Raw genomic sequence first — 22,424 nt, forward strand, 5'->3', positions numbered from 1 at the left:
TATGAATATCTTTTTGCATGAAATGTCTCATATGTCTTTTGCCTATTTTTAATTAGAATGTTTTTTTCTAGTTAAATTTTCAGAGTTCTTTATGTATGCTAGATACTAGACCTTTGTTGGATATAAAATAATATGAATAATATATAAAATTATGTATATATGTAAAATTTTCTTTATTCATTCTCGACAGACACTTAAGTTGTTTTCATATCTTGGCTATTGTGAATAAAGTTGCAGTGAATATGGGAGTACAGATATATCTTTGAAATAATGATTTCATTCCCTTTGGACATATACCCAGAAAGACCTGGGATGCTGGATCATATGGTAGTTCTATTTTTAATTTTTTGAGGAATCTCCATATTTTTTTTCCATAATGGCTGCACCAGTTACATTCTCATAAACAGTGCACAAGTGTTTCCTTTTCTCCACATCCTCACCAACACTTGTTATTTCTTGTCTTTTGGATGGTATCTGACACCCACTATAGTAACTACTATTGTTTGTTTTCATATTCTCTTCACCTTTTACAGGACCTGGAACATTGTAAGTGATTCTTTGATGTTTAACATTGAATGATATCAAAGAAATAAACATGGGGCATGAATTTTGGCACCAGCTGGGAGAATTGCGGTGATCATCGTCGGAAAGAATCTCAAATATGTGACGCTGGTAATCCCTGGTCATAAATATGCACTGAGAGTAAATCTTTCCTTCCAAATAATTAAAAAACCTGGGGAAATCTCTCTGCCCAGAAACAGACAAACTTATATTCTGTCCTTATTTCTTGTCAATCCAGTTTGGGATAAATGATGTACTGCTCAGAGATTGGGGCTAAATGAAATAACCAGGGGAATTGGCTCTCAAGGGAAATTGGCTACCTAAACCGGTACCCTCCACTGACCAGGCCAACACAAACATGGCTGGGAACAAGGCAGTGTGTTTATGGTCTTCAGTCCCTGGAGACACTTTTTCACTGGGAAAGCTACGCTCACTGCTGTGAACAGTTGCCTCAGACCTAGAGACCTCTCATAGCAGGGGCTGCCTGGGACCACCTCAGTGAGTTAACTCAGCTCCCAAAGTACCCAGAGGTCTCTTCCTGGAAGCCCTTTCTTATCAATGGGAACCAGAAGGCAAACGTTTTCCCAGGACCCTGGTTCGTGTGAACAGGAATGAGCAATGGCCATAACCCTACTTGAGTTTGTCACCTTCTGGAATGCAATCACATTTCCTGGAACAACTTTAAAATTGTGGCCTTTCTGTTGGCCTTCCTCATTTAATGCATAAGATCAGTCATTTCAATCCCATCTGAATCCCATTTAAATCCTACTTCCTTCATTCACCACATTCCCTCCTTATTTCCCATCCCTCAGCCTTAATCCTGGTACTGGTGCGTGTGTGTGTGTGTGTGTGTGTGTGTGTGTGTGTGTGTGTGTGTGTGAGAGAGAGAGAGAGAGAGAGAGAGAGAGAGAGAGAGAGAGAGAGAGATCGAGATCTTAAGCTCCAACCAAATTCCCAGGATAAGGTGACTTGATAAATTTTTTTTTTTTTTTTTTAAATCTCTGTGGCTTGCTTGTTAGAGGCACTAACTCACATTTCTATCCCCTCAATATCCCTGTGAGGCAGGGATTACCCACCTCCTCCATGGAAATAATAATAATGAGTGTGGGGGCAGAGCCCCAGAAAGCAGTTTCCAGGCTCTCGGCCTCACATAGACAGGTGCCTGGCTCAGGTAGTAAATGGCCATCAACTGTGATTGCATGGCCATCAGCTGTGGCTAGTTGGCCGTCAGCTGTAACCAGTGAGCCATTGGCCACTAATATAACTGCTGTGGCTAGGCTAGCAGAAAGAGAAGAATGGGGGCTAGCAAGAAGATGGCAGCTGGGCTGGCAAGTGTGGATGGCGGTTTGCGGACAGTGTGGATCCAGCCTCCAGTGAGAGTATAGTGCCGCCAGAGAGAATATAGTGGTATGACTCCCCTACTTATGGCTCCATGGGTGTTCCTTTTTGGCCTCACCATATCCTGCGTTCTTGTGTGGGGAGTGGGAGCAGAGACCCCGCAGGCCACCCTGCAATACAATGAGTATTTATTGACTTTAGACTATGTACTAAATAGTATGCTAAGAATTGTACATGGATTATTGTACACAATTCTCTCAAAAACACTGAGGGGTAGATACCGTATATTATCATCCCTAATAAACAAATGAGGAAAACAAGCCCCACAAAGGGTGCATTGACTTGACAAGTCACAGAACTGTTAATTCTTTCTGTTGGACTGGGCTTCCTTTTAGATAGCCCGTGACTATCTCCTGGGGTGGAAAATCCCCAATCTTTGAGAGCAGGTTTGGCTTTTGGAAAGAGCCCAAAATAGCAGAATCAGGAAGTAGGACATCAAGTTGATAACATGTTTGGGAGAACAGCAGGTTTGTCCTCAAGGGAGGGATCTGGCTTTCTTCTGTGGGTCAGAAAGCAGTTCCCAAGGAATCCCTGGAGGGTTTCAGCTTTGCAGGCCTTTTGGAATTGTTCATGGCTTCTTAATGCTCAGAGTACATAAATTTAGAATGGGGATGGGATTCAGAGATTATCTGATTTAATCACCATTATTATAGATTAGTTCAAAGAGATAATGTGAACTAGACAAGGTCACCCACCTAGTTGCAGAACAGGAACTATATAGCCCAGAGCTCCCAAATCCCATTCCAGGGCTCTGACCTCCCCTCGAAACAGGAGATTAGGTATCGTCCTCTTTGGGTGATATTTGAAAACCTTAATAATATATTTTTATTATTTTAATATACATATTAAAAACCTTAATGATATATTTTTTTTACCCCAATATATCCAAAATACAATCATTTCAACATGTTCTTGACATATAATTGATAATGAGATATTTTACATTCTTTAGTGATTATTGTGGTAAAACATACCTAACGTAAAATTTACCATTTTAACAATTTTTTAAAAATTTATTGGGGTGACAATTGTTAGTAAAATTACATAGATTTCAGGTGTACAATTCTGTAATACATCATCTATAAATCCCATTGTGTGTTCACCACCCAGAGTCAGTTCTTCCATCACCATATATTTGATCCCCCTTACCCTCACCTCCCACCCCCACTCCCCTTACCCTCTATAAACCAAAAATAACAAAAGAACAAGACAAACAAATGAGAAACAGAAACTCATAGACACAGACAATAGTTTAGTGGTTAACAATTTTGAAGTGTACAATTCAGTGGGGTTAAGTATATTCACACTGTTGTGTAACCATCATCACTATCCATTTCTAGAATTTTTCATCATTTCAAACTGAAATTCTGTGCCTATTAAACAATAACTCTTCATCCTCCCTTCCCCCAGCCCCTGGTAACTTCAATTCTACTTTCTGTCTCTATGACTTTGTCTACTTTAGGTACCTCACACTTGGTTTGTTTCCACCTTTTTAGCTATTATGAAAGGTGCTGCTGTGAATATTGGGATACAAGTCTTTAGGTGACTTTTGAAAAATAAAAATCTTAGGGCAGAGGGAAGGGTAGGGGAGACAACAATAGAATATGAATAAGTTGGGCTGTGGTGGGACACAATGAGGGATTTGGGAGCAAGAGACACACACGTTATTAAATTGTTGATCTGGCCATGCCTTTGGGCACATGGAAGTTGGCAGGAGGGTGTGATTGAGGTGGAGTAATGCACTGGAAGATAGAAGAGGATAGAGGTTGTGGGGAGAGACATAAGGTGTTTGACCTCATAAAATGAGGCCTTTGACCTCCTTATTTGGAGTAAGGCCCACTACCTGAATCTCCACTTTTATAGAGCATGGGCATTCATCACTTCGTTGTTGTTGTTGTTTGTTTTTGTTTGTTTGTTTGTTTGTTTTTAGGGAAGTCACCCATTTCTTCCATTCTCTTTCCCTCAGCCCTGGTCTATCAGCATTGATTAGCTGCATGACTTTGGGAATCACAATTTGATGCTTGCAGATACACATGAGGTCTAACAATTAAGTTCACAAACTCATCCTAGAAAAAGTGCTACATACCTCATTACTGAATATCACTATGGTCACCTTCAAAGTACTCCCCTTGGGAAGCTATGCACCGATGCCAGAGCCTAGTCACCCTTCAAAGCAATTTTGGAACTCTTTTTCTGGAATGGCCATCAGAGATGTCATCGTATATCCCTTGATGTCCTGAATGTCATCAAAATGTCTTCCTTTCAATATTTCCTTTATCTTCGGGTAAAGAAAGAAGTCATTGGGGGCCAGATCAGGTAAGTAGGGAGGGTGTTGCAATACAGTTATTTGTTTCCTGGCTAAAAACTCCCTCACAGGCAGTGCTGTGTGAGCTGGTGCATTGTCGTGATGTAAGAGCCATGAATTGTTTGCAAAAAGCTCAGGTTGTCTAACTTTTCCATGCAGCCTTTTCAGCACTTCCAAATAGTAAACTTGGTTAGCTGTTTGTACAGATTCATAATGAATAATCCCTCTGATATCAAAAAAATTTACCAACCTCGTTCAACAAGTTCACGAACTTCATTGTCAGACTTCGTGTGCTAGGAGGGCCTTTCTCCAGGAAAGAGGTTAAGTATCTGAGGTTCCCTCCAAGAGCCCACAGATTAGAGTCTCCTGCATGGTTTATCCCCCCAAATCCCCCACCCAAGATTAGTTCAGTAAAGCTACTGAGGAAACACATAGGCCCAATGATTATAGTCAGATTTCAGCTTCTCATCAGAGGTTGAGGAAAGATGTATTCAGCATCTTTACAGTTGTACAAATAAAGTTGTGAAGGTCAGATAAAACCTGTAAAGCACTTATCTTAATGCCTGGAACACTGTAAGCATTCAAAATATGTTCATTGGCATTATTATTTAGGGTTTAGATAAATTCCCAGGTAACGCATAGTGAACCAACAGAGGTCTGACAATCCCTGGTTTATGTAAATTTTCAGTTTCATTTTCCCCATTTTAAAAGTTGTTCATGTCAAGTAAACAAGACCTCCATAATAAAGAAATGTAGAAAGTAGAAACAAAAGAAAGTCACTAGGAATTTGAGCACATTTTCTTCAAGGCATAGCTTGTTTTACAAGTTTGTTTTAATCGTGTGTCTTTATTTATTTATTTATTTTTTACATGATAAGCACTATAAGCATGTTTCATTTTATAGCAGAGAATTTTAAGACCACATAGTATGGATTATTCCACATAATATCACATTAAGTAAACGGACCATACTTGAATTTATTATTCCTTACTTTTATATATTATGCCATAGGATTGCTAATATGTGATTACTCTAAATAGTGGTATAATTAACTAATATATTTTGTGAAAAACCTGTTTTCTGCACTTAGGGATATTGTATTAGAATACATTTTTAAAAGTGAGATTTCAACATTGAAACATATAACTTTAAAAAAGAGCTTGCTACATATTGCCAACATACCATCAGCTGTGATGTTCAACAATATACATTTCAACACAATCTCCTTTTTTATTGTTAATTTTAATTAATAAAACTGCTAATTTGACTGGCAAAATGCTGCCTAATTATTGTTTTAATATAAGTTTCTTGGATTACTAGTTATATGGAATAATTTTTTCCTATTTCAAAGCCAATCGTATTTTTTGTCACTCCTTTTTGTGTTCTTTTACTACTTATTGGTGTAGTGGTGGATTTTCTAATATAAACTTTTTATATAGTAAGGATATCAATAACATTTTGACCTATGGAAGGGAATCACGATACCTCTGCAAATTTCACCCCAAGCAGAGGCAGAATTTGGAGGTCAAACCAGAGAAAAGCATTGATATGCTTATAGGAAACTGGAATTAAGCTAGCATTAGTTAATCATTACATCAAACCATTAAGGATAAGGGAAAGTGGAGTGGTAAGGGTCACCTGCCTCCCACAGCCTGAAGATCCTTGTCACAGTTGATCTTGAGCATAGCTAGCACTCGTGTTCTGATCTGTTTGGTTCTGGCACCATAGATGATAGGATTGATCACAGGGGGCAAAAGTAGATAGACATCACCCATGAGAACATGCACAATGGGATCGAGGCTGTTTCCAAAACGGTGTACCACTGAGAGGCCAATGAGAGGCACATAGAAGGCCAGTACCACACTGATGTGTGACACGCAGTTTCCAAACGCCTTGGCCCGCTCTGACTTGGAAGGCAGTTGTAGAACTGTTCGTATAATCAGAACATAGGACAAGGAGATGAACAGGACATCCACACCCATGATCAGCAGAATGGCAGTAAGACCATAGACCACGTTGGGCAACGTGTCTGCATAGGCCAACTTCATCACATCCTGGTGCACACAATAGGAGTGTGAGAGCACATTGGAGTGGCAGAAGGCCAGCCGCTTGATGAGCAGAGGCAGTGGGATAAAGAAGAGGGATCCACGGACCACGGCCACCATGCCAATCTGGGCTGTCACTGTATTGTTGAGCACTGCGGCATGCCGCAATGGGTGGCAGATGGCTATATAACGGTCAAAGGCCATGGCCAGCAGGATGGTAGACTCAATGGCTGAGAGAGAGTGAATAAAAAACATCTGGGCAATGCAGGCATCAAAGGTAATCTCCCGGGAATCAAACCAGAAGAGGGCGAGGATCTTGGGCATGGTGGCAGTGGACAAGGCCAGGTCAATGGCTGCCAGCATGCAGAGAAAGAGGTACATGGGAGCATGTAGGGTGCGCTCCATCCTTATGATAAAGACCACGATGCAGTTCCCAAACACTGCCACAACATACATGGAAAATAGGGGGAAACCGATCCAGAAATGGGCTTCTTCAAGTCCTGGGATACCAATAAGCACAAAGGTGGCATGTGTGAAGTTGCAGGAAGTCATAGCTGGCACCGAGAAGGAGGCACTGTAGAGGGTGAGGTCACACTGGTAGCCTGCTAGGACATGGAGCACAGTCAGAGAGGCCAGTCCTGGAAACCTGAGGACTGAAAGCATTGTAACTTTTCTTCTCTTACTCTGTCCTCCCTCTTCCAAGCCATTTAGGCTCTCCCATAAGCTCTGAAGCCTTCTTTCAAAGGGGAAAGGGACAGCTCAGATTCATTTATCAATCATTACTTTCAAGGGCCATTTCTATTTTTAAAAGGGAACCTGGAAAAAATAATACTTAGTCTTCCAAGTATTGTTTTTTGGAAGACTTCCCAAAATGCAGTCTTCCCAAGTTCCCTCAGACTTGTGTCCATACCTTTATTGTACAGCTACTGGGTGGTTGTTTTTTCAGACAGGTGTTAAGAGATACCATTGGGAAACCTTTCCAGATAGGGTTGTGTCCTCCTCTCCTCTCCTCTCCTCTCCTCTCCTCTCCTCTCCTCTCCTCTCCTCTCCTCTCCTCTCCTCTCCTCTCCTCTCCTCTCCTCTCCTCTCCTCTCCCCTCCTCTCCTCTCCTTTCCTTCAATTATTTATTTATTACATAAGCATTTCCTTTATGACCAACTATGTACAAGGCTATTTGTTAGATGCTGCTGATGCAGAGATTAAACACACATCTTTTGCCCTTCAGATCCCCTTCCAAGGGGTGAAGATAGACACATAACCAAATTATTAGCCTTTTGGGATAAGTGTTAGAACTTGTGCAAAGACAAATACAGATTCCCAACTTTGGACCCCAGCTGCTGTCAGAGAATAAAAAGCCCTTTTCAGAGGCAGCTAATGGCCTCCTTCAATGAGATAAAAGATAGCTTGTATTTTGTATACAGCCAAACATCTATGTATCTATCATAGACAGCTTGGAGAGAGAGCTTTAGAATTCCAAACAGATCAGGCTGAAAAGTGTCGGGTAGTTCTGAGGAGGGAGGCCAGATCACTGGGCCTCTGTGTCTGAGAGAAATGGGGCCCAAGTAAAGAAAAGGGCAGGCATGGTGGGTAGCCAGGGGAGCATAGTAACATATTCTCCCTTTCTCAGGGTTTCTTGCCTGTGCTACTGCATTCAGCACTTACAGATACAAGGATTCCTGTTGGCCACAAAGTCAAATACTGTCCTGACGCCACTGTCCACAGAGCATCTTTTCTGCTTTGCTGACAGAAGTCTAAGACTTGTACCATCTTGTCTCCCCAGTTACCTATCCCAGAAGAACGCATGTCTCTCTCCCATGTTGCCTGGTCTTCTGCCTAAAGTGACCCCTGTCTAGACCCAATTTCCACTTCTCTTTGGGTCTGAATGTGGCTGTTGCATTCATACTTCTTGCCTTTCTGGACTGCCAGCTAATGCTCTGGGACACTTATTGTCAGCCCCTGCAGGTGTGGGTGACACACAAGGGCTTCCCCCTGCTCTGCCAGGAGGCAGTTTGTGGGGTCTTTAAAGTTCCTTAGGATGGCAGGAATTTAGGCTGCCCAAACCCAGGTGAGATTTACTCACTTGAAAACAGTGCAGTCCTACTGGAGGGAGAAGTCGGAGAGGGCTTGTCCTTTCAGGCACAGGCTTATTTATAAACCAGGGTCGTATTCATGATGCTACCCAGGAGGCACATGAAAACAGGTTGTGGGAGCGTGGACTGAGGCCACTGGGGCATGGCAGGCAGGGGGCAATATTTCCATGTCCTCTTTTATGTCACTCCCACAGGCTTCCCACTGTTTCTGTCTGGGGGGAGGGATAATCACAAAGGGCCGACTGTCTCTGCTATTACTCCCACACTTACCCATATAGGGCTCTTCCCACAATTATCTCCACTCTTCCAAGGACTCAAACTTCCACCATCAACCACAATCAGTGCCTTTCCAAATTAGTGACTTTGCCCAACACACTAGTCAACGTGCGTACGTAGTATATCCTTAGGTTCTAGGAGTTCACATCCTCTTTAAAAACCAAGATGGGTACCAAAAAGTGTAATCTCATCATTCAAAAATAAAGGGATGCATTTCTTCAGCTTTTCATTTCCCATCTTTTCTTTCAGTTGACAGAACAGACCTTGATGTATGGAAGCCACTCTTTATTGCACCTGTGTTACAGAAAGAATAGATAAGGTATATGAGAAAGACAAATACTATATGATCTCACTTATATGTGGAATCTAAAGAACAGAATAAATGAAAGAACAAAACAAAAATAGACTCATAGATACAAAGAACAAACTGATGGTTGCTAGATGGGAGGGGGTTTAGCGGGGTGGGTGATATAGGTGAAGGGATTAGGAAGTACAAATTGGTAGTCACAAAATAGTCATGGGGATGTGAAAAACAGTATGGAGAATGTAGTTAATAACATTGTAAAAACTATGTATGGTGTCAGATGAGTACTAGACTTAATTGGGGGAATCACTTCATAAATTATATAAATGCCTAACCACTGCACTGTACACTTGAAACTAATATAAAATAACATTGAATGTCAACTATAATATATATATTATATTATATTATATATTCAAAAATAAAGGGATAATATATATATTATAATATATATATATATAGTCATGGGATCTAAAGTACAGCATAGGAAATGTAGTCAATGGTATTGTAATAGCTATGTACGCTGTCAGATGGGTAGTAGATTTGTTGGGGTTATCACTTTGTGAGGGATGTAAATGTCTAATTGTTATGTTGTTTTATACGCCTGAAAGTAATTTAAAAAAGAATAAATGAGATAAAGGCTCTTTGCCTTAGGTCACATAGTAAATTAGTGATAATATCAGTTGGAGAAGCAGGTGTTCTGACTCTATTCACTCACATTCAACAAATATTTATTAAGGGCTTACAATGTAATAAGAAAAATAGACAAAAAACTCAAACCCAAGCCAAAATCAAAGCAAAAACTCCCGCCCTCATGGAGTATACATTTTAGTGAGGGAGACAGACAATAAATGGAGTTAATATGAAAAACCAAATAGGATGTTGAGTCATCTTAAGGAGAAAAAATAAAGGGAAGAAAAATATTAAGGGGGAAGTTGAAGTTTTAAATGAAGTTGCCAGGGAAGTCCTCACATAATGGAGACATCTGAGGAGAAGCCTGAAGGGAGTGAGAAATATATCTATGGAGCTATTTGAGGCAGGCCAATCCAGGAAGAAGCTACAGAAGCTACAAATAAAGTTCCTGAGAAGGGAGTATATCTGGTAGTTTAGAACAACAAGGAGGCCACTGTGCCTGAGCAGAGACTCAAGGGGGAGAAGTAGTGGGGAGATGGAATCCGAGAGGTGATGGGGAATTGAATCATATAGTGCCACATGTTCTGTAGAACATTTAAGGGTTTGCACTTGAACTCTGAATTCAAATGGCCACAACAGCGGTATGTGTCTACTGTTCTGGCTTTTAGGAAGTCTCCATTTCACTGTGAGCTTGCCCACCTTAGTCAGAACATGACATTTGTTCTGCAAACCACCCATTTCAGAAGTGTCCAAATTATCCACCCCCTAGGGGTGGAGTTTACAAGTTTCCAGGATTGTTGGACAGTAAGGCTGTTTATACATTAGTGTGTATGGGGTGAGGTGGGAGAGAAATACCTGTAGAAGTAGTGTGAACATTTTGGCTATCTCATTCTTGAGACTGAAGTTCCTTCTTTCCCTTCCCATTTTTAGGACTCTGAGTACCCCCATCCTTCTTCTCTAGCCCATGTCACTCTTTCTCTTTCTCTTTCTCTCTTTCCTCTCTCCATAGCCTATCTCATGTCATGTGTTCAAACAAACAAACAAACATTCAGTCTGTAAGTCCATTTCATCTGAACTTTTTCAGTTATTTCCAACAGTGAATAAGACATGGTCCCTGGTCTTGAGAGGTGGGCACAGAGTCTACTTTGGGGAGATGGTTACAGTCGATTCTGAATAGGAACACCATGCATGAGAAAGGAGCACCTGGTGCTGCAGGAACACCTGTAAAGGACACCAGAAAGACTTGAGAAGTCAGGAAAAAGTCTCTGGAGAAAGGTCACTTCCAAGTCAGGAGAAGGGAGCGAGTGAGACGGCTAGAGCCAGAGGTAATAGCTTGTGGGAGGCTTGAAAGTGAGCTAGAGCAGTTGGGGTTAAGGAAATGCAAGTTGTTTGTCGTGCGTGAGGCAATAAGTCTTGCAACGTCAGTAGGGCCACATCATCAGGTATTTTATTATTTTCACTATGTGGCAGGCCCTGTTTTAGGGTCTGGAGGACAGCATAAATGAAACAAAGCTCTTATTCTTAAAGATTTTGCCTTGTAATGGGAAAACAAGAAAATCAATAAACAGATATGTAATATGTTTTTGGGTGGTGAAAGTGCTAGAAACTTAAAACAAGGTGGATAGGGAAGAGACAGGAATTGAGGGAGAGGTGTTGCTGTTATTATTATTATTATTTTATAATGTAATACGGTGATGCTTACGCAGAGACCTGCGTGAAATGAGGCAGTATATCGTGTGGGTATCTTGGGGAAGAATATTCCAGTAGGGAGAACAGCAAGTGTGAAGTCTGATTTTGAAGTTTGACGAGTTTAAGGAAATATTCAGAGGCTACTGTGTGTGTGTAGTAGAGTAAATAAAGGGGAGAGTAGTAGGAGATGAAATTGAGATTAGGGATGAGAGTCAGATATAAGATATAATGACTGATTTTTCCCTGGTTAAGACAAGGTCCCTGGAACATGTTGAACAGAGGAAGTGACATGATCTGTCTTATGTATTGACACAATCACTCTCACTACTGTGGGGAAAATAGACTGTAAAGCAAAAGTGGATGAAGGAAAATCCATCAGGAGACTATTACATTTCAGGTCCAAGATGACAATGGTGGTAGCAGTAGAGGTGGCAAAACGTAGTTGGATTACAGATATCCGTATCTGGAATATCTGGAAGAAAGCGACAGCATTTGCTGTCTCTAGCATTTGCTGGGTGTAGAGTGGGAGAGAGAGGTGTCATGGCTAACTCCAAGTCTTCTATCTCAGCAACTTGAAAGGCTGAGTTTCTGAGTTGTGGGAGACTGTAGTTGAGCATGTCTTTTCCTTAATGTGAACATTACGATATGGTTTCTGACACAATGAATCTAACATTATTATTAGACATTCAAGTGGAGATACTGATACATTCAAATGGAGATATTGACACAGTTGGACATGAGTCTGGAGTATAAATATTAATTTGGGATTTGTCAGCATATAGATGGTATTTAAAGCTACAAAGCCAGATGAGATGACCCAAAATGGAAATACAACAAGGAGAAAAAACAAAATAACAAAAACAAAACGGATCTGAGAACAAAGTCCTGGGACATTCCAGCATTCAAAGATCAGGGAGATGAAGACTAACAATAAATGAGACTAAAAATGTTATTGTTAATCATTCTGAGGATTTTGACATCATCTTTATTACATAGCCAGTAATGTAGTCACTTAATAATCTCCTTGTGGATCTGAATGATTACTGCCACTTCTTTGCTGGATCTGATACCAGCTGTAGGGTCCATCTTTACTGAGTGATTCCAATGTGTCACTGAAATATGTGCTTTCAAATTTTGAGAATTAATGGCTATACCCAGGTTGGAAAAAATAATCAACTTGCTGGATTAAACCATTATATGAAATATATGACACAAATCAAAACAGCTGTAAATTAATGACACAAATTATAACTCATTCGCAATCTGTAGTCAACTTTTCAGGTTCTGCTAGGGCAGAAAGTTGATAGAGGGTGGAGAGATATTCTGGAATATGCTTAGTTGAGGAAGAACATCAGGTAGAAATAAACTTGTGAGGTTTGAAGATTTTGTTTTGGGCTTTTCCTCTATAATTTGGTTGAAAATTTGTAGAGGACAGAGTTGTGTCTTTGATTTTATATTTGCTTTTTATGTCCCCCAGTAAAAATTATATAAACTTATATATATATATATATATATATATATATATATATATATATATATATATATATACATATATAGTACTACTGATATATATGTACATATATATATAAATTATGTATATATATAATTATATATACATAGATTACATTATATGCAGCAATATAGCATTAAAGTAAAGAATGTGAAGGACCTTGGAGTCAGCTTGCATGGATGTGAAGTGATGGCTTTGTCACTTACTAGCTGTTTAAGTAAGCTACTTAACATTTTGTGCTTCAGTTTTCTCACTGATATTAGAAGTAACTACCTTATCATGTTGTCTGGATATAAAATGTGTTAATATATGTAAAAAACACCTAGAACTATGACTGGTCAAAGGAAATAATAGCAAATGTTAGTTAAAATTATTACTACAGTTAGGAAATAACTACCTAACTCTCATAAAGGAGTGATGTTTGTTTATTTATTTATTTATTTATTTATTTTTATAATCTGTCATTCTAACTGCTGTGAAGTGGGTGAACTAAGAAGAGAAAGACTGTTGGCAGGATTAACAACAGTTTAAAGTGAAAGGTGATGGGGAGGAGAAACTCTAGATTTAGGGCTTTTAGGCTTTAGGTTGTTTATGCCTCCCATTCTTATGTCTCTGTCTCCTCATTTGTAAAATAAAGGGATCAAACTAGGTGATATTCTAAATATACCCCAGTCTTAATATAAAATATTTGTTTACTTACCTTCAATGAGTACCAGTTCTGTTTTTTTAATAACATGACCTGATGTAGGTTGTCTCTAGAATTCTATGATTCTATGTGTCTTTGGAATGGAGGATTTTTATTACAGCCCTACGTATCTGTCTGGTCTTCACACTATAGATAATGGGGTTCATGACAGGGGGGATCAGCAAGTAGGTGTTAGCAATCATAGTATGTACATAGGGTGGGGCCTGTTTCTCAAATCTGTGAACAAAGGATAAACTAATCAGTGGAATATAGAAAATAGCAACAGCCCCAATATGGGAGATGCATGTGCTAAAGGCTTTCTTCCTCTCTTCTGGGGATGCAATGCTGAGCACAGTCTTAATAATCAAAACATAAGAAAGGAGGATGAGGATCGAGTCCACCCCAGCAGTGGTGATCAGGGCAGTCAACCCAACTGCACTATTGATCCTGGTGTCTGTGCAGGAGAGCTTCATCACATCAGGGTGGAAGCAGTAGGAGTGGTGGAGCACGCGGCTGCGGCAGAAGGACAGTCTTTTAAGAAGGGCTACCATTGGTGTCAGCGTTAGTGTCCCCCCGATGACAATTACCACTCCAATTTGAGCTATTCTGGAATCAGTTAAAATGGTTGCATAGCTGAGAGGCTTAGAAATGGCCACAAAGCGATCAAAAGCCATGGCCAACAATACTGAGGATTCCATGACAGTGAAGAGTTTAATGAAAAACATCTGTGACAAGCAGGCATTAAAACTGATCTTCCTGGCATCAAACCAGAATATACCCAACATGGTGACCAGAGTGGATATGGACAAGCCGAGGTCAGTGGTAGACAGCATGGAGAGGAAATAATACATGGGTTCGTGGAGGCTGGGCTGAGTGACAATGGCAGAGAGAATCAGACTGTTTCCTGAGAGGGCAGTTATATAGAGAAAGCAGAAAGGAATGGAGATCCAGATGTGGAAGTCTTCCAGCCCGGGAACACCAGTTAGCAGGAAAATTATGGAAGAAGATGTGGTATTCTGGAAGTTGGACATGCTGGATTAAAAGTACAGAATTCCAACATGAAACTCTGCAACAATAAAAAAAGCTACATTTAAAAAATTAAGCTGGTTAAAAACAATTCTATTGAATCTAAATATAACCAAGATGAGTATCTATATACTACATAAATATGAATGGCTCATTTAAATTGATAAAAGTATTGTAAGATTTCAAGTGCTGTAGTAGATTCCATTTAAATTTGTTTTTAAATTTTTAGGTTTGTATTTGCCTCAGCCCACCATTTTTCTTTCCTGGGGACCTTTGCTTGTAGCTATGTTTATACTATGTGACCTTTCCTTTCACTCCTCTACTCATAGGTGACTGGACTAAGTAAAGACACTTTACCCAAGATTGGCCAATCGTATTTTATTATTTCTGGAATTTTTTAAATTAAATTTATTGTGGTGACATTGGTTAGTAAAATTATATAGGTTTCAAGTGTAAATTTCTATAATACATCACATATATATTGCATTGTATGTTCACCATCCAGAGTCAGTTCTCCTCCCGTCATCATATATTTGACCCCCTTTTCCCTCTTCTACCACTCTAACCACTAAACTGTTGTCTGTGTCTATGAGTTTTTGTTTCTTTGTCGGTTTGTGTTGTTCCTTTGTTGCTTTCTGTTTTATATCCCACTTATGAGTGAAATCATAGGGTTCTTGACTTTTTCTGTCTAACTTATTTTGCCTAGCGTGATAATGTCAAGATTCATCCATGTTGTTGCAAATAGTAGTATTTCATCTTATATTTTGGCTGAGTAATACTCCCTTGTGTATATGTAAATGTTTAAATTGTAACAAAGAGGTAGCAGGTTAGTTTTTTTTTTTTTTTTTTTTTGTATAGTTGACAAAAGAGAAAAATAGATTGGGGCTATGGAGTAGCAATATTACATCGGCCATAAGTAGAAGGCAGAGACTCTTAGGATAATTTGGAAAGCTGGAAAATATTGAGAAAGAGATACTTATAATACAAGTAACACATGTAAAATGACAATACATGATTTAGGCACCAGTCAGTCAGGCACAGGTATCTACAGTATCTAACGTTTACAGTGACACGCACATGGTGTTGCTTTTGGGATAGATGGGGAGTTAGAACAGAGACTTACCATGATAGGGACAGAGGTCTCTGTCAGCACTTGACACAACATGCTGCCATGTTCAAATATATTTCTCTCCTCAATCTGCCTGAAGACTAGTTGTCCTTCAGAACAGATTTTCTCCATTTTGTTAAGACATACTTTTCAAGAGATACTTAATACACTATTATTGTTTTGCTTTGGAAGGAAAGGTATAACTTTATGGTAAACATCACGTTCTTCTTTTTTTTTTTTCCCCATCAAGTAGAAAATTGCAAACTAGACTGCAAGAAGGGACCTGGAGAAAAACAGAGATTAGGGCTGTTCCTGGAGAGGGCTCAATCAGTGCGAAGCAGCCAATGTTAAGGTAACTGTTCCTCAGGGGAACCTAAGTGTTCCCAGGCCACACGGGTTCACCCAGATAGAGTGTCACCTGAAGGGTTTCCTAAATAAATATTAGTTTAAAAATTGGGAAATTTTTAAATGGAAAATTAGAGAAAAATGTGTTAATTTACATGATTGACCAAATAAGTAAACTATAACTTGAGACTCTAAAGTTAAGAGTAACAAGAGTATCCTTAGGGAACCAATGAAATTACTGTGGGAAATGTATTATTAAGCCTCATAACAGAAATGACAGTTAACAGAAGGGGAATGTTCATTAAGAAAAGGAACATTTTTTTTTGCATTACTGCCAGTGATTGTTTATTGAATGTCATGAATACAGCTGACATTATACACAAATGAAACCTTACCAAACTGGCACGCATTTCACAATGAATTGTGAAAAATTAAAAAGTAAATATGTTCTATTAGCACTTTTCATAAATAGATTGATTTCTGAAAAACATTTTTATTAATTATACTTAGTTTTTAAAAACACATGTTGATCAGAAGGACAAACTAAAAATGTATTTGTTAGATGAACGACATGATAATTTAAAATTGTAGGTTCACCTCTGATTTTCCACAAATCTTTGACCTGTTTATTTACTATTAATTCATAGAACCTAGTACTCCATTTTTGAAGTTAACAACTTCCTGGGGTTAGTAGGGGGTAGAACAATTATGAAATAGGGAACATTTCAATTCTGTGTACAAAGGTTTGGGGTATTTGGAGAAGACTATTCAGGAAAATTAATGCTTGAAAGACTTTTACGTTTTGTGTAAGTTGAGATGAAGTATTCCCAGGCTTTTAGAATGGCATATGTAAAAAGTGTTGTTGTGCCAGAATGAACTTATAATTTCTTTCTTTGCTTTTGCCATATAACCGCAGAGACATTTACTGAGCACCTACTTTGTGCATAATGCTATGTCAGAAGTCATGCACAACATGAACAAAACCCCTCTTAAAGAATTTATAATCAAGTGAGGAACAAAGATTAGCACTGTTTATAAATAACTTTAATATCTAGTGTACAGTGATGAATAATAAAAATGGTTTTGGTAGCACAGAAAGCATTCATATATGTTGATTAATTCTGGCTATCACAATGTTTTTCATGATGATTATCATGATAATATGCAATGATTGAGTTGGAAGTTTTGTTATTGAGTTTTAGGAAATTTTATAAAAGATCAGTTTTTTTTTTTTTTTTTAAATAAATTGTTATCTGAACAATTTCTCTTGCATCCTAACTTCTTCATGACCCCGTTACATTATTTCATTAATTCAAACAATTTAGCCATTGCTCATTTTAATTCTTCTTGTCAGTTTTTTCCTTCCCTTTCTGGCTGAAAGAGTGAAGAAAAACATAGAGCATAAGTTGAACAATCTGTGCTGAGCCTTGCAGAAGAGAACTCCCTTAAATTCCTTCCTTTCCATTGCTCTACAGCCGTATCTTCTTGCATCCTCTCCTCATCCACACTAGGGTCAGACATAGGGGATTCTTTATTCCCTTTCAGAGCCAATAACTTCACCTAAGCTCTTGATCATCCATCATAAACACTTAGTTCGTTTTAATATTAAATGGGAGCTCACTGTGTATTGTGTCAACACTAAGGATATAAAGGAAGGAAACTAACAGTGGTTTGGTGCCTGAGAAAAACCAAAGAGGTTGCCAGGGCCTCATTTTTATATGGCTGAAAACCTTATGAAAATGCGAAATGAAAAATTACCAATTTTGAACACCTACTACATGCCAGGTACTGTATGAGGCACATATCAGAAGAGTAAGACACAAAGAAATACTGCTAGTTGCAGCGTGCACAAGGATACGATGTTTCTAAATGGTAAGACAGAAATGGTGTGGAGTGACAGATTCTGAGTATGTGTATACAAGAATGTGTCTCTGTGTTTGTTAAGAATTATTAGTTCCAAGAAATCTTAACAGAGTACATGAAATGTCATTGTATAAAGCTTTGATAAATGGGTGAGTTCACAAGGATGAAAAGCCGGAAAAGTGTGCTTTTGACATAGATAAAGATGTGAGCAGAGACTGAATGAAGCAATAACAAAATACAGTTTGTTGGACAACTACAAGAAAATTGATATGCTGGAGTCTTAAATGTGAACTGAAGCAATTGACAGGGTCCACGAAAAATCTTGCATTCCGTGGAAAGGATAAGGAACTTAGATTTCAGTTGCAGGGCATCATGAGCCAGGCATTTCCAAATATTTTATGAATAAGTAAACAAATCATTCTTCATCTCTTCTAATTTAACTCCAACAACATTCTTTTCCTTCTTTAGTAACTTATTTTGTACGATTGGCTCCCTTTTGGCATTCTACAACACTCAAGTTTTACCCTCACCCGTTAATGAAAGCTTCCCACTTTTCTGTAGGTATTTTCAACACACATCCAATGCAACCAAGATATATTGACCACCTCTCATAATCGGACACTGTGTTTAGCTAGTGAGGGCAAAAGACACAAACCCTGTTTCTCCCTCCATTTCCAGCCATATATTTTATGACCAAAAAAATGTTCTTGGAAAATCTGCTTTTATTATTTCTTTACCTTCAGTAATAGTCTGGATTCTTTCTCTAACGACTTGCAGAAAAATGTCCAACTAATGTCACCAATGACTTTACAAATAACAACTCCAAATTTTATTTTCAGATTTGTTTCATTCACCCTTATCTCAGTTTTTTTCAATGTCAACTATCTCCTCTTTGAAACTTTCTTTTTATTACCATCAGTGATATTCTGTGGGCTTCCACCCCTGTTTACAAAACAGTATTTTTATTCTCTGTCTTTTAACTGTGGTGTTCTTTAGGAGTCTGTTTTTCTTCCAAGAAATCTTTCTACTTTTCATGCCCTCCATATACCCTCCTTGGGATATCTTAGTTATTCCCATGACTTTAAATAGCATTTATATCCAGATGACTCCCAAATCTGAAATCTAATTATGGCCTCTCCTGAGTTCTATATTTCAAAAGTTGACAGAATTTTTAAAGCTGTGGCAAAGTTTCTGGGCTTAAACTTGAAGGCAGTAATATATTGTGAAGCTAGAATGAGGTGCTCAAATGAACAATTTAGAAAAATAACTGGTAGCAGTTCAAAGAACAAATTAAAGCTTAGTGCCAGTGAATAAAAAGTGAATAAAATTTTTATTTCCCCCTGAAGGACCTCTTCATCCATAATCCCTCAGCTACCTCAGTCTCAATATGAGCCAGAGAGTATTTCCCCTATTCCAAAACTGGCTCTCTTTCCTATGCTTTATTTAGTAGTAAATGCCACCAAACTCTAACATATCATCTAATTAGAATTACCTTCCTCATGCACACAGACATACACACATTCTTCTCCCCCTCTCTCATTGCCTATATACAAATATTCATTAAATTTTTATTGATTCTACTTCTGAAATGTCAAAAACTAGACCCTCATGATGTCTACATATGAAGGCTAAGTAATGGAAATCTGGGTGGTAGTGAGTACTTGAAGCTATATTTCTTTGCATTTTTTTTACATCAACAAATGTAATTGTTCATATCAAACAACAAAGGGGGACTAATGGATATCCTTAGTGGAAGGCACAATAATTCCTCTATGCTACTCTTTTGTGCTGCCATCACCCTCAAATCTGTTTAATTCATCCTCTTCTACCCATGAACAACCTTCATTTTCTCTTGTGAGAAATAAACTGCAGTCTCTCAACTAATTTTCCTGTCCACTTAGATCATAATAATGCTCTACTTTTATTGCACAGTTACGAGCTGTAGCTTGTGGTTATATCCTTAACTGATGAATGAGACCATGTGTCATTATCACTATTGTCCAAGCCACTGACAATGTCATGGTTATAGTGTGTGACTGATCTGGATTGAGATCCTTGTTCAAACACTAATTTTGAGACCTATATAGCAATAATAATAATAATAATGATAATAATAACATATTACTCCTAACAATAGCTACCATTTATTAGAACTTGTTCTGTGAACATTACTGTGCTAAGCACTTCATAAACATTTTCTTTTAATTCTTAGTACAACACCATATGGCAGGTATTATTAAATTCAGTTTAAATTCACTTTCTGATAAAGAAACTGAGTATCAGGGAGTTTATTAAACATATTTAGGATCACTCATAACTAGTGAATGTCAGAGCTGGGATTCTAAATCCAGTTCGTTTTAATTCCGATGCTCACGCTCTCAAGACCTATTGCGTCGCCTGCAAGTAACGTAAATTTTCCTCATCTATGTGGTAGAATATGCACTTTGCCTCAAACAGTGCCTGGCATGCAATGGGTGTTCAAAATGTTTTTTTTATTTTTTTATTTTTATTGTTGTTGCTGTTGTTACTTTAAGTAAGAATCACTGGGCTTAGAAATGAGGTTTTCAGCTCCTGACAACATCTTTGGTTTTCCCAAGCACCCAACCACACTAACCATGAAAAATATATTAGTACACTGATTAAGTCATTTGACTAATGAACAACCAGCTATCCAACCAACACCAGACAGAACAAAATGCCTATTCTTTACTGATTTCCTGAGAATAAATAATTCTACAAATTCTACCATCTACCCCAGTCCACCACCTCACTATCTAATCTAATTTGGCACAACGTGAGGAAATTCTTCCCTGTGCATAAGAAAGCTCAGCTCATTCAGTCGAGTGTTTTCAATGAATAAAACAATTTTACTTACAGAGCCCATACAGCACTTCTGTCTGTCCCTCTCGCTGACTCAGAAGGCTGAGGAGGCTTTAGATTCCAGGGAAGATCCGAGCTTATGAGACTTATTCCAGCTTGGTTGGAGACAGTCACAGAGCTGAGAGGCCAGTTCCTTGTGGTGGTGTAGCTCACTGTGTCTCCAGTGTCGGGAAGTTCCCAGAAGACTTTTTTCGCCTTCTATAGTCTTTTTATATCTGTTCCATTATGCAATTACTTACTGTGGCTATGTGTTTCATAGGCTGATGTAATATATTTTTTGTCTTTGTGCCCTTTTATGGAAGGTATTTTTTATAAAAACAAATTTGAGATGCAATTCACATACCATAAAATTCACTCATTTAATGTGTACAATTCAATAGGTTTTAGTAATTTCACAGTTGCGCAACAACCATCAACACAGTCTAATTTTAGAAAAATTTCATCACCGTAGCAAGAAAGCCCATGCCTACTAGCAGCAACTCTGAAGAGAATTTTTAAAAAACAATTTTTATACCAGATGGTTAAAAGTCATCTCCTTCGTAATTGTAAATCACACTCTATCCCGTAACTCCTTAGCATCTATCATTATTCACAACAGTCATGTTTCATTAGCCTACCTGTATTTCTTAGTGTCTTCTCTTTACAACTAGGAAAAATATAACTAATTTATCCATACATATATCTAGTAAATATTTTATGAGTGTCCTATATTTCAAACGTCATACTAAGTGCTGAAGATGAATAAAAATACAATGTAGTTTTTAATGCCCAGTTTAGTGTAGAAAACAGACAGGTTAACCTATAATTATCAATGCTGATAACCAATGATAAGGTGATCTTAGAGTCATGAACCAAGTGCTTGATGAATATAGTAGGTAAAAATCTCAGCCCACAACTCAGGTGTGCAGAAATAAAGTTTTATTTACTGTTTCATAATTCAACCTATTTCCTATTTGGGAAATCCAGCCCACTAAGTGGAAGAAAACTAATCACAATAATTTGGGGTTTTCCCCACTTGTGTTCAAATTTTGAGGATCTTATACCATGGAATTTGGGTAGGTGGATGATGGAATGAGGTGACTAGTGCCCTCTTTAGTCTTTAGTAAATAGTACACACAGATTGCTGTAGATTGTCCATCTTCTCTACTTATGGCGCCTTTACATCCTCAGATATTCCCACCATTCTGGACCATGCTTGAGCATATGGGTCTTGGAGTCATTCTTGATTTCTGTCTCCTACACTCTGCATACAAACCTGCAAATCCTGTTAATACCTTTGAAAATATAACCCGAATTTGATCACTCTTCATCACCTCCACAAATGCCCCCCTTATCCAAGTCACAATTATCTCTCACTTGGATAATTTCAGCAATTTCCTGACCATTCTTCCTGCTTTCATTCTTATCTCACCCCACCACCCAGTCTATTTCACCACAGAAAATGTCTTGGCTTGAAATAGTTTATTATTTATAATGTAACAAAAATAATAACAAAACAATAATATTTTATTATGCATTCTATGCCCAAGATATTATGCCAAGTATTTGAGGTAAGCAAAGTAATGACCCAGAAGATGTCCTCATTCTAAAGCCTGGAACCTGTGAATGTTACCTTCACATGGTGGAAGGAACTTTACAGATGTGATTAAAGTTGCAGACCTTGAGATGGGGAGATCATCCTGTATTATCACAATTGGGCATTACCT

At 38.4% G+C, this 22,424-nt stretch overlaps 2 protein-coding genes across 2 annotated transcripts; both read right to left on the reverse strand.

Moving 5' to 3' along the window:
- Positions 1 to 2,840: 2,840 nt before the first annotated feature.
- On the reverse strand, positions 2,841 to 20,851 carry OR51E2 (olfactory receptor family 51 subfamily E member 2). The gene is made up of 3 exons (XM_019715775.3): positions 20,714 to 20,851; positions 8,670 to 8,969; positions 2,841 to 6,911 (listed from the first exon to the last, which is right to left on the reverse strand). Exons 2-3 carry the CDS (start codon positions 8,671 to 8,673, stop codon positions 5,899 to 5,901), a joined length of 1,017 nt encoding a protein of 338 aa, XP_019571334.2. The 5' UTR covers positions 8,674 to 8,969; positions 20,714 to 20,851; the 3' UTR covers positions 2,841 to 5,898.
- OR51C1 (olfactory receptor family 51 subfamily C member 1) lies at positions 12,973 to 20,831 on the reverse strand. The gene is made up of 2 exons (XM_074335874.2): positions 20,714 to 20,831; positions 12,973 to 14,562 (listed from the first exon to the last, which is right to left on the reverse strand). The coding sequence occupies exon 2, from the start codon at positions 14,525 to 14,527 to the stop codon at positions 13,583 to 13,585; it is 945 nt and encodes a 314-aa protein (XP_074191975.2). The 5' UTR covers positions 14,528 to 14,562; positions 20,714 to 20,831; the 3' UTR covers positions 12,973 to 13,582.
- Positions 20,852 to 22,424: the final 1,573 nt, after the last annotated feature.

Source organism: Rhinolophus sinicus, chromosome 14, assembly GCF_057876585.1.
Source record: "Rhinolophus sinicus isolate RSI-liver-muscle chromosome 14, RSI-T2T, whole genome shotgun sequence".
Taxonomy (NCBI): domain Eukaryota; kingdom Metazoa; phylum Chordata; class Mammalia; order Chiroptera; family Rhinolophidae; genus Rhinolophus; species Rhinolophus sinicus.